Raw genomic sequence first — 12,526 nt, 5'->3', positions numbered from 1 at the left:
TCTTTGCACACGGTTTCAACATGCATGACAAGCGGGACATAAAAGCATAACTCACAAGCTATCCTCTTATACAATAAATTAATACTTAACAATTTCACAATATCTGCATATCACGCAGTTTTGAAATTCAATTGTTTTCCCCCAAAAATATAATGTTCATAGCTTGCAAAAAACTTCAAAACGACGGAAATGCTGCCTGACAGTTATGTTAATTGGATTAGGAGGACTTCACTTTTCTGTAAAATTTATGTATAATTTAAGTATTCGCACTTTAAAATGACAGCTCCAAACCGATGACCCAAAGATCCTCTAAGCCGGCGCGTTTTCTCTCTCTATATATAACATCAGAGGAGTCCAAGTTGACACATCACTCTGCAGTAACACTCAGTTAGGCAGTCTGCATCGTCTGTTTCTTACTTCCAAAATGAATTCATATCTGGTTCTACTCGCTGTTTGCGTCGCAGTTGCGGTTGCAGGTTTGTTATTATTTTACAATATTTTTTTTATTAATATTTCATTAAATGTGCTACATGTTTATACATATTTTTGTGCAAAAGGTATGTTTGCCGTTTAGTCTTAAAACTGTATCACATTTATAAAAAGCATGTTTACTTATGTAAAATATTTATATTAATACACGCATATGACGTCCGTGGGCATCATCGATTATTACATAGGGAGGAAGATAAACTTTATTTTTCGTTCAATCTTATTTAATTCAGTGGCACCAACATTTAGTGGATAAAAAGGCGTTACAAATTCACCATGAACGTTTATAAGACACTATTTTCTACATGTGCTGTTTTGTATTATCAATGAACATTATGTTGTAAATATAAATAAGTGAATCGCTTACATACATTAAATACGTAGATGGTGTTATAATTATTGCCATCATCGGGTGGTCTTCTTAAAGTATTTTTTGTGTAATTATTGTATCTGTATAAAAACATGTGACAGGTGTTTGGCTGTTTATGACTTTAAGTAATACATTATAGACAAGTTTTAACGTTGTACTATTAAATGGTTTCAAATGAAACGATTAAATGCACTATTAACGATTGACAAATTACTAAATTCACATACCATTATTCAAACATGTTTGAATTTAATGCACATATGTGCCTCCATATTACAACTTAGTTCACCTTAATCGAATTCAATTACATAGTCCGTCGTAACATTTTAACGATATAATATTAACAAATTAAAAATCGAGTTGCATCATCATTGTAATATTTATATTATGTTTACCAGACGAATGTGGATGCGCCAATGGTTGGGCTCCAGTATGTGCCACGGACGGGAGTACATACGAAACTGACTGTGATCTCCATTGCAGGTAGGTACTAAAGATTTAGAGTGCAAGTACCTGTATGTCAAACTATGTTGGTAATAACACATCAATTGCGAGTAAGAACAAGTGGGAAATATAGTGTGTATCCATGCATTGCAGGTTAGTACTAAAGATTTAGAGTGCGAGTACCTGTATGTCAAAGTATGTTGGAAACAACATATCAATAGCGAGTGGGAAATAGAGCGCGTAGCTATGCACCAAGTTGGAACGATGTTCTGTGTAGACTATTCGAATGGGGTTTAGAAGTTTTAGCACTTAAAACTTCTATGTCATCATTAGGATTCATAAGGATGGGGATATGGTATGTCTTAATACGTTCATGGCAACCAAATATTAGCGCATGTGTTTGCTAAACCCATTAATGCCTAGTGGACTCTCCCATCCTTCTAAATGGGAGAGTCCACTCAGCATAAATGGGTTAAGTTTATTACTGATAATACAATTACACGTGTAATTTTGATGATCTCGGTCGCATGCTGTTGGCAGCTTAACGTATTGCAGTACATTAATAATCAGTGAAGGGCGTTCATTTAATTATGAAAATTACCAAACTGATATGTTGTTTTGCACTTTCCATATTAATGATTTTGTACATGTGCTATTGGAAAAATGTTTATTATTATTATTGTATCACCTTTGACATGAAATTACATGGCCAATTTCGGTACCTGCTCGGGTCGGAAAGCGTTTACAATGTACCCAAATCCCAGTTATCAAATGCTAGTTCGTGGCAAATATACTACACAAATGTTTATGTAATGTTTAAATGTTGACAAGTAATGGTTCTTGCATTTGCATAAAACATAAATGATACAAAACTTTTAACCAGTGATTTAAGGGATGGCAAATGTGAAATCAAAATCACACCGAACATCGCGTGAATCTATCAGTACTATATTGCCACTTAGGTGTTAGCTAATTTAGGTCTCTAACCGCTCGGTCACGTGATTAAGTGAACTGAGCGATCGTCGTCCGGGCGAAGTGTAAACTAAAGCGATATTAACGTACTTTAAATGGCATTCGTTTTTATTATTTAAATAACCATTTGCCACTAAACGAAGTATCTAGCTATGCAATCACTCGAAGAAAACGCACGTTGGTGATGTGCGTTCGCAGTGTCTGCCTCTATCTTTCGCGCCAAGACTTGCATACCATTTTCTATGTTCAGATGTTTCCCAAATGAAAATTAGTAACTTTCAGTGTGCCGTGTATACACTGATTTTTATGAAGTTTAAACAGACCCCATATACGGTTTACACGATAATTTTATGTGGAATATTTGCAATGGGTTAAACATTATCATTCAACCCATGGGACGATTAGCGCATTCTTCAATAACTCAGTAGCCTTAGTTTCATATCGTATATAAGAAATTTAGATTTATTGAGTCGTGCTCTGAGAAAACCGGGCATAATGCATGCGCGTAAAGTTTTGTTCCAGATTAGTCCGTACAGGCTTATCAGGGACGACACTTTCCGCAAAAACTTGATTTTCGGTAAATAGGGACTTCCTTGAAACTGAAAATACCATAAAATCGGATAGTGTCGTCCTTGATTAGCCTGTGCAGTCTGGGACGACACTTTACGCACATGCATTAAGCCCAGTTTTCTCAGAACAGATCATTTATTGTAGACCACAGCGTTTCGATTACTACAGAAAAAATCGTGATGGGTTAACCGGGTAGTCATCAAGACTTCTTGTATTTTTTCAGTGGGAAGTTTAAAGCGTGTAATGGCGTATGTCCGTGCCATCCGGAACCCAATGTGTCACCCTGCGGCTGCGACAATCGCTACGAACCTGTGTGCACTGCGAAGGGAGATACTTACCAGAACAAATGTCAGGCCGACTGCAGGTTCGTACTTAAAGAATGCTGAAGCGTTTTGTTTGAACGAAATGTGTGATAACAATGTAGGTCATGAAAAATCATTCCAACCAAGGACGAAAAACAGGATTAGCCATACAGCAACAGCATAATACATTTTATGGATTGTTCTATAATAACGAGAATGTTTATATTGATCCCAGGATGTCTGGCATTTTACTTTGTCAAAACAAACTATTCCCATAAAGGTATATTTTTGTAATTGCCGCCCGACATAGCATAGTGAAAATAAATAATTTGATAGAGTTCTGTTAATATCGTATCAGACGCAATCTTTTTACTTATTTTGTATTCATTGATTTTGACTTAAAAGTCTGTGAATTTTCATCGGTTAAATCGATAGAAAACTAGTTTAATACCGAATATTTGTGACAGCTTTTGTGTGGATAGTTAATGATTTAATATTATTCGCTCTTATTGTATTGTCAATATATTAAACACTTATAACACAAAAATCATACCGTTATTTTTCAGTGGTGAGTTGGTCGTCTACCCCCACGCCTGTCCCGCGTCTATCAAGCAGAACAGCAAGTAAATGACGTGAAGATCAATCAAATGCGGTATATGCAGTTCAGCACTTGCCGTTTCTTCTGTCTCAATAAAATGTTGTAATACTGTCGGTCAATAAAAACAGTACAACCGTTGCCATAGTTTATTGTTTTCTTAATCTTGGGAAAAGTCAACTATATTTTGTGTGTAGATGTTATAACAGCTGATTTTTTTTTATACTGTATACAGTTTTATACAGTATACTTTTATAATTTTTATAATAAAAAGGTCATGCACTGCAACTTACTGGTTTCTGTGTTTTTCCTAAAGTGGTCTAAAATCCTATTAAAGTAATTGCGGTTATATCTTCTTGCCTGTATTCTTTGAAAATTGTATACGCCCTTGGCCTATTATATTACAATAAGCAAATATTATGCAAATCTGTTATGAGGCCATTTGTTTGTTTGTGATAATGCCTATCGTCTGCGTATTCAAGTGATAGGATGTATAAGTATCTCCATAAATCAAATCAAAACAAAAAGCAAATATGCCTTTTATCTTGAATTTAAAGTGAAAAGATATTTAATTTTACATATAAACCTGATTTTTTTCTCAACGAATATCAATTAAATTAAGTTTAACGAATCATTTTTTGTGTGGATAATACTCGGTTAAACATGAAAGGTGAACGTAGCAATAATCGCGGTCAATGTTGAAACCATAGAAAACAATCCCATTTGCAAAAACCCATGCTTGCATTAGATTTACTTGGAATAGAATGTATTACATTTTTGTGAAGAAGTAAACAAAACCACGGGAGCCACACATTGTTAAGTGTTAAGTTTATAACCAGAGATCCATTAAGATCCATTAACTAATTATACAAAATGACTTTGGGTTAAAAAATCAAACATGTAACCAACACCAACTTAGGGCAGAATATTATTTATAACAGTAAGCTTAATTTACTGGTTTATAGGGTGATAATCCACAAGGTAAAACTCACAAATTTCGCTTGAACACGACGTTGTTTCCTTCGTAACTTTATTTGTTAACCAAAAATTGTAAAAACATATCAACTTATGCAATTTTAGTAAAACAAAACAAAACAAACATATAGAACGAACAATTCAAATAAAATTGAGTTATTTGCTGTATTCGAATCCATCTCTTCCCTTCAATTGCTGACTACGAAAATTAATATATCATTTGTCATATCCCAGTAAATCGCGCTTTGGAAGGAAATAACAAGTTATAGGGACGGGAAAAACTAAAATAAATGACATTGCTATTTTTTATTATTTATGATCATTTTTATTGTATAAAAATAGTTTTAAAATAACAACTGTCATGTGGGAAGATGGTCTTTATTCATTATTTGACAATAACGCGTAAAAAATCATGACACACAACGCGCACAAATAAACATCATCATGAAAGAGGTTTAATAATTGTTAATCATTACAAAATAACTCATGATAATAAATCTCTCATTAGAATGTGACATTTATAGAAATCGTAAATCTTACCTACATCTATAGGTCATGGTTGGTAAAAATATTTTAAAAGAAACGTTATTTTCACCTAATTGAAAGAAAAAATATGGCTTCAATATATCGTTTTTTTCTCTCGATCTTTTTTTTCTAGCCGTATCGGGAATATCGTCGCCTTCGAAAGAGATGTGTAAGCAGCGGTACAATACATCTGCTGGTTATAAGCAGACAGACATATTTGCCTTCGGTACAAGATTATGTTAGTCATGAATTCATTCGTATGATTGATAAGAAAAGTACCGTAGCTGAGACGAACTCACTTCAGGATGCAGGACTGCAGTAGTGCTTTTCGAAGATAACGCAATTCAGTTTCTCAAGTGTATGATAATGCAAATGATGTAGTATAAAATGTTCAGATCAGGGACCCATACAAACATTCATTTGTTTTTATAGGGCCCTGTTCAGATTCACAGCATGTCAGTTACCAATTGGTTCTTTTATTCTTAATATTATCGAATCAATAATTCATTACTTTTTGGTAAGCCCATTTATAACGTTCGCGCTTTGCGTATGATCCATTGTCCAAACTATTTTTCTTAAGTTTAATAACGAAACACTCTCGTTTGAACGTCTTTTTAAATGAAATGCTGTTGAATAATAAAATAACATATTGATTTGTTAAAATACAGTTAGTGAACAATTAAAACTAAATTCGAATTAATATGTTACTTATTAAATTTCCTCACTGCATACATTCTCTATGTTTCTTATATTTACTCGCAATTGCCAGTTACACATTTATTCCTAACACCTGCGTGTTGCAATATTATAATTTCATATTGGTAAAGGACAACTGCTCGCTGAAATTTGCTATTTGTCACTAACATACTGCAACACTTCCGCTAGTCTTCTGTTTATCTTTCTATCACCTGAATGCAAATAGCTTGCACATAATATAAGTTGACTTTGAATAATATATTCCTGAGGTTAAATGAAACAAATCAATCATGTATCATGCTTATTTGGAAGAATGTATTGCTTTAAACTCTGTACTTTAAATGTTATAATCTTTAATGTCGCCTACCGGTGAAACCGGAAGTGACTTATGGTTTGCGCTCTGTGTGTCCGTGTGTCCGTGATTCCGCGAGTCTGTGAGTCTGTCACACTTTTCTGGATCCTGCGAAAACTTGAAAGTTCTTCATATTTTTTCATGAAACTTAACACATGGACAGATGGCAATATGGAGATTATACACGTCATTTCATTTTGTTCCTACGTCAACAATTATGGTTGCTATGGCAAGAAATAGACTAGAAATATTGCTGAAAATGGTGGAGTTTCAACGGTAGGGGGCCATATTACGTGACAATAGTCTTGTAAAGTCTGGTTTATACATTAAATTTCAGTGTAACAACATGACACAGTTATTAAGCAATGCATATGCTGCAAGCCATGATGCTACGTGGAGTTAATAGCATGCGAAATATCAATTTGAATAAATATGTTATCCTTACAAAGCGGAAAATAGAAATATATCGTGGATATTAAATCTAAGCTATGGGTAAAGTTAATAAACCACTCTTTATGTCTTTGTGAGTCCGTGAAATTTCAGTGCAGGCTATTATTGTATTTATAATTACGTTGTACGTTATTTGTACGTTGTGAAAACCCTGACTGTAGAGAAGTCAACCGTGTTGCTTATGGAAAGCAGTACCATCTCAAGATCAGGGAAATGCCATTCTTTGATGTAAATACCAAGCTTGGAACAGGTATGCATGTCTTCATTTTTCAACTTGCCATTTCTATCAATGTTTAATCATTCAATTGCCATTGATCTTTGGACTTTTTACACATTTTCAGACGCCTTAAAATTCCAAGTGTCATTCCCAGTGAATATTTGTTTATCGTGTAATATATAAGGAAACATTCCGGTGTCCATCAAATTCAGTTTTCAAATTTAGTTTCGCATTTGTGTTGTTAAATCCAATTGATTGCTCATTCATGTTGTTTAATAATGTAATGATGATACGAATGGATTCTATGAAAATACATTGTGACGTCATTATTAAGTAACTACGGCCTTATTTTGTTTTCATGTTCTTATCATTTTCAATTCTCTTTTCAGCAATGAAAGTCAGTTTGGGCAGGCCGGTGAAGGTAAATAACTTCCTAACCACTCTAAACATAACGCTTATTGCAAATAGAAATCTTAAGAAGATGGAGGGTCGTGCTGGGGAGGCCATCAAGAAAATCTCAAATGCGTCGTCTTACAACGCTGCCATTGATGCTTATGACAAAGAAATGAAGTAAGTGTATAAACTAACTTATAATACAATGTTATTGACAATTCTGGTGCCAATTTTTAGTATTTTTTCTCATCAACTATCTTCTTATTTCCTATTCCAGATGAGCATTTATTATTAATAATAAGTGTTTTATTAAAGGCACTGTTGTGTTCATAGTTTGGTAAAATTACATTTTTTAAAAGATTTTTGGTTAGAACCCCAGGGCAGGCACATTATTAAAGTATTTGTGATTGTTATTAAAAAATATTAAAAGCTATTCCAAATATTACACTTTTTTAAATAAGTTCATTACGTTTAGCAATAAATCTTATGAAGGAGCATAGGTATATTAAAATTCTGAGCTATTCATATAAATGATGAATTATTTTCACAAGCGATAATTTGAGTTCAACGACTTGTCAATATGTAATGTGCTTGTTTTGCTGAAAATTTATTTTTCTCATAACCAACGATCATATAAGGCGTCAGAATGAAACTTCAATGGGAGTTATAAAATTCATGAAATAAGCATTGTGTAAATTTAATTTTGTATTTCAGTTCGAGGTACAGTAATGCCTGATATTACTCAGATTGCTGCTGTGCATATGAAGACGGGTATTAAGTTCTCGACATATGTGAAGACAACAGTGCCAATTTCTTCCGAAGCTCAGAAAGTGATTCGCCTCTCTGTTGATGATCATGGCATAATGCGTGTAAATGGTGGAAGTGTTGATAGTGTATCAATTAAAACTTCTCTACATGAGTGTATGATGTGGCTTGCAAAGTTTCCCAGAGCCATTTTTGACGATGCTGGAACAGCATCGTCTAAGGTATGATAACCATCAAAAAAATATACAATGGCAACCTATGTAAAAGACCGAGCCAGTCCGATTAAGATAACTCGATTTTTCAGTTACTTCCCTTGGGCATACGCAACTGCGTAGGAGATTGCTCGTTGATTCTCCTAGCAGAGTTGTCGTTCGTGTTTCAACATTCAACAATGGCCGCCCCCATGAAAGTCTCGATTCAAAACTTTCTTACTGCATAAATTGGCTTGTTTCGCTATTTAGAAGCTGTCATTAATGATATATGAATTATTTATTCACTAAATCTCCGCTAATTACAACAACGGATGGAATTCGAAGGATATATTCGATGTGAATGGATCACTTTCTACAACGATGACTTCGCCCATGAGAGACTTGATAACACTCGTGTCAGAACTTTCTTACAGCTTAAATTGGCTTGTTTCGCTATTTAGTAATGCAACAATAAATGGAATTCGAAGGATATATTCAATGTGAAATGAAGCACTTTCTGGATCTCGACAGATTGACAAGGCAAAACTGGCATACTGATGATACTGGTATTTTTAGTTATCAATTTAAGTCACATTTTGCTTTATAAATTTTGGTCGAGCATTTTGCGACTTATTGAATGCCTATGATACCCGATATCAACAGATCATATGGAATTTGCATATCACCAAGCTGTCCTGAAATACAACATTGATTACAAACTCTAAACTCAAATTACTGGTTTGTATGAATTCTTTCTTCTTTCTATTTAAGTAGCTGATATCATAGTCCAAATAATTAGACGTAATTTTTCGTTTAGTCCATGTATATCGACCTCATATTTATAGGAGTATATATTATGTTAAAGGGGCCTTTTCACAGATTTTAACATGTTTTGAAGTTAGTCATTAAATGCTTTATATTGATAAGTGTAAACATTGGATCTTGAAAGCTCCAGTTAAAAATCCAGAATAACATTCTTTTTAAAAAAGTAGTCCGCCACAGGGCTTGAACCAGTGACCCCCTTAGTCATGAAGTAAAAACGTATTAGCCTGCTCGACTTTTCTGCCAAGTAAAAATGGTTGACGTATTTTATACCTAATATAAGCAATCTTCGTAATTTCACACAATAAAACAACAACAACATAACTCTCCAAATTATTCAATCGTTTCGCGTTGCAACGCTTTATAATTTTTAAATCGTTAAAAGATGCATATAATCGCTATATTAGACCATGGAAAATTTTCAGTAATACTGTTTCCTAAAAATAACATAACTTAAACAAAAATTTGCGGATCCGATACAACTTTTTCAATTTTTGTCAATTTACCAAAACGTAAAAAGATCTCTTTAAAGTTATATGAACTGTATCCCAGTAAAAGAGACATTAAGGTGATTGTGGCCAGTTTTGATCCAGTTCAGCCTGCAGTTGCTTGAAAGCTGTTTGCTTAAGAGCGGTTTTCTGACAATGACAAATAGTTTAATTAGATACTGATTAGACTGCCCTTTTCCTGTGACCTGGCTAATTAAATTCAGAAGCCTGGTAACAGTTTAACGTTAATGTTACCAATGTGTCAGACCAGGGCCTGGATTTTGAAATCTAGGACATGCATGGTCAGGAGATGTCATTTAAGATTATACATTTTTTCAAACATATACAAATGCATAAAAATATAAAAAGTAAAAGTCAGAAGGCATTTGACTTCGGCTGGTGCCATGGCACACCAGGTGTTTCGATTGCAATAGTTTGATGGACTCACTACTTGGATGTGTAGTTACATTATTTACAGTATATCAAACAGTATTTAGCATGAACCAATACTTTTTTTCAAACATAAATAATTATTGATGTAAAATGCTTGAAGGAATAATATATAAGGTTTAAGAATGCATTTTCTTTTTGTTTTAAAGGATATCTTTGAAAATTATATTTTTTTATGAATTTTTTGGCAACAAGGGGTAACGCATTTTAAAAAAATGTAATTAATTTTCGACAAAAAACAGGTACCATGAGTAGCATGAAACAATTTTTTGTAAACATTTGTTATTGATGAAAAATGATTGCAAAAATAATATCTACGGTCTAGTAAAGCATTTTTATTCTATTTTAATAGGTTACTCTTAAAATTCTATTTTTCATGATTTTTTTTGCAACAAGGGGTTATGAAATATTTTTGCAACAAGGGGTTATGAAATTTAAAAATTGTTACTGGATTTTAAGACCAAAACTGGTACTATGATAAAACTATAATGCACTTCGCCAAAACATTTATGATTATATTGTTTATTCTTGAAAATGTATTTCCCCTATTCACTAAAAATAACACTTTTGATAAGAAAATTCATATATAATGATGTTTTTAGTCGTATTCAGCCACAAATTCTTGTCAGCCACTTAAGTGTTATATGTTGCCTTTCTTTTTCTAAATGCAAAATAATTCTACGCTTTGAGACATTCATAAAATATTTTATGTCTTCACAACACCGACAGGCTAATAAATTTATATATCAAGTACTTCCATACTAACAGGACCATTCTAGGCGGGCAACCTAGCAACCTTGATTTGTTCATATCTTCCTATCAATCTGTTATATGTGTTATGAATCATTTGTTCGGAGAACATTTAATGTTTGTTATAACTTTTAAATAATTCAATGTCTAAAGTGATATTGTTATTGACCTATAAACCAACATACTGATTGAAATGGAATATTTTATTAATTTTTTGCATTTTATCTTACATGAGAAATATTTGCCTAAATGTTTTTCAAACTATAGAGAAATCTATATACAATTAATAATTGACGACGCTTATCAAAAAAACATTTATGAAATTGAAGTTTAAAGATAAAAATTAATAATGCAAGTTTTTGTCAGATATTCGTAATAATTTCCATTATAATTGAGTTCTGAGTAATGTGGATGAATAAATATATCGGATAAAACGAACACTTGTCTACACTTGAATTATGATTTATTTTTCAATATTGTATGCACTTAAGTTAAGCCTTTATGCTTTTTGTAAGCATTTATAGACAGTGTCCCTCCCCAAAATCAAGGAATTATTACTTGTCATTCATTTGTGTAATGGTATACTATAATTTTGTGGTAGAATATTTGAGAAAAACATTAGAAACGAAACTTGTCAGTGATGAAATTTTTTCCATATGGTTAACGAAATTACCGATCGTCGGTTTCTGAAAAACAATACGTCACGGTTTTTAAAAATATGATGGTTGTGCCCAAAGATTTTGGTGTTAATGAACATTACTTGTTTATATTTTAATAATTTCGATTCTCATTTGATTAATACATTATTTCAAGGCTGATAAACTTGAAATATGCAAGCTATTCTTTCGTTTTGCATATGTCTGTCGATACATCTGTACAATCGGTAATTTCCGTAACCGCTGGTTAAATTGTAGCAGACACAAGTTTAAATAAAACAAATATGTTTTACACTAATATTCTACCTCTTTCTTGCTAAAAACTAATGCATGAACGATTTCCAAGTAATATTGCATCGTTTTCAGCCAGGAACACTGTCTATGGCCGCGAAAAAAAGCAACAAACTTTTTGAATTACAATATTTACTTTATAAATGGCTTGCATGCGGCATGGCATTGCATGTTCCGCAAGATAAATATCTCGACTTTATTTATTGGATGATTTCGGACTGTTTCATCCAATCAGAAAATATCTTTTAAACGTAATTTAGACCCATGTTTAGCGATATAATTAAGTACCACTTTTTATACACTGCCAAATTGTGACATAACAAGTTGCCTCCCTTGTTGGTTCATTCTACTGTATTATTAATACAATAATTTATTATGCCCCCCTTTGAAGAAGAGAGGGTATATTGTTTTGCACATGTCGGTCCGTATGTCCGTCCACCAGATGATTTCCGGATGATAACTCAAGAATGCTGGATGCCACGTTTATATTCCAATCTTCATAAAATTTGGCCAGAATATAAGTCCAATGATATCTTGGATCAGTTCGAAAATGGTTACAATTGGTTAAATTACATGGCTGCCAGGAGGTGGGTCATTTTTCCTTATATTGCTATAGTAAAACATTGTTAAAACCCGAGAGGTCACATTTATTTTCCGATCTTCAAGAATTTTGGTCACAATATTTTTCCCAATAATATCTTGTTATCTCAGGTGAACGACTTTGGGCCTTTCAGGCCCTCTTGTTTTTTCATCTTACCATTTG

At 33.1% G+C, this 12,526-nt stretch overlaps 1 protein-coding gene across 1 annotated transcript; it reads left to right on the top strand.

The window, feature by feature from the left end:
- Positions 1 to 324: 324 nt before the first annotated feature.
- Positions 325 to 3,882, top strand: LOC127842747 (insoluble matrix shell protein 6-like). The gene is made up of 4 exons (XM_052372452.1): positions 325 to 476; positions 1,258 to 1,342; positions 3,069 to 3,209; positions 3,714 to 3,882. The coding sequence occupies exons 1-4, from the start codon at positions 425 to 427 to the stop codon at positions 3,772 to 3,774; spliced, it is 339 nt and encodes a 112-aa protein (XP_052228412.1). The 5' UTR covers positions 325 to 424; the 3' UTR covers positions 3,775 to 3,882.
- The last annotated feature ends 8,644 nt before the right edge of the window (positions 3,883 to 12,526 follow it).

This window comes from Dreissena polymorpha, chromosome 8, assembly GCF_020536995.1.
Source record: "Dreissena polymorpha isolate Duluth1 chromosome 8, UMN_Dpol_1.0, whole genome shotgun sequence".
Classification (NCBI taxonomy): domain Eukaryota; kingdom Metazoa; phylum Mollusca; class Bivalvia; order Myida; family Dreissenidae; genus Dreissena; species Dreissena polymorpha.
This window is presented reverse-complemented; position numbering and strand designations above follow the sequence as displayed.

Bases quoted from the DNA above. Each gene is read 5' to 3' on its own strand.
- LOC127842747 (XM_052372452.1), top strand. From the start codon at position 425: ATGAATTCATATCTGGTTCTACTCGCTGTTTGCGTCGCAGTTGCGGTT. The intron at 477-1,257 runs GTTTGTTATTAT...TATGTTTACCAG, and splicing joins CGTCGCAGTTGCGGTTGCAG to ACGAATGTGGATGCGCCAAT. The intron at 3,210-3,713 runs GTTCGTACTTAA...GTTATTTTTCAG, and splicing joins AAATGTCAGGCCGACTGCAG to TGGTGAGTTGGTCGTCTACC.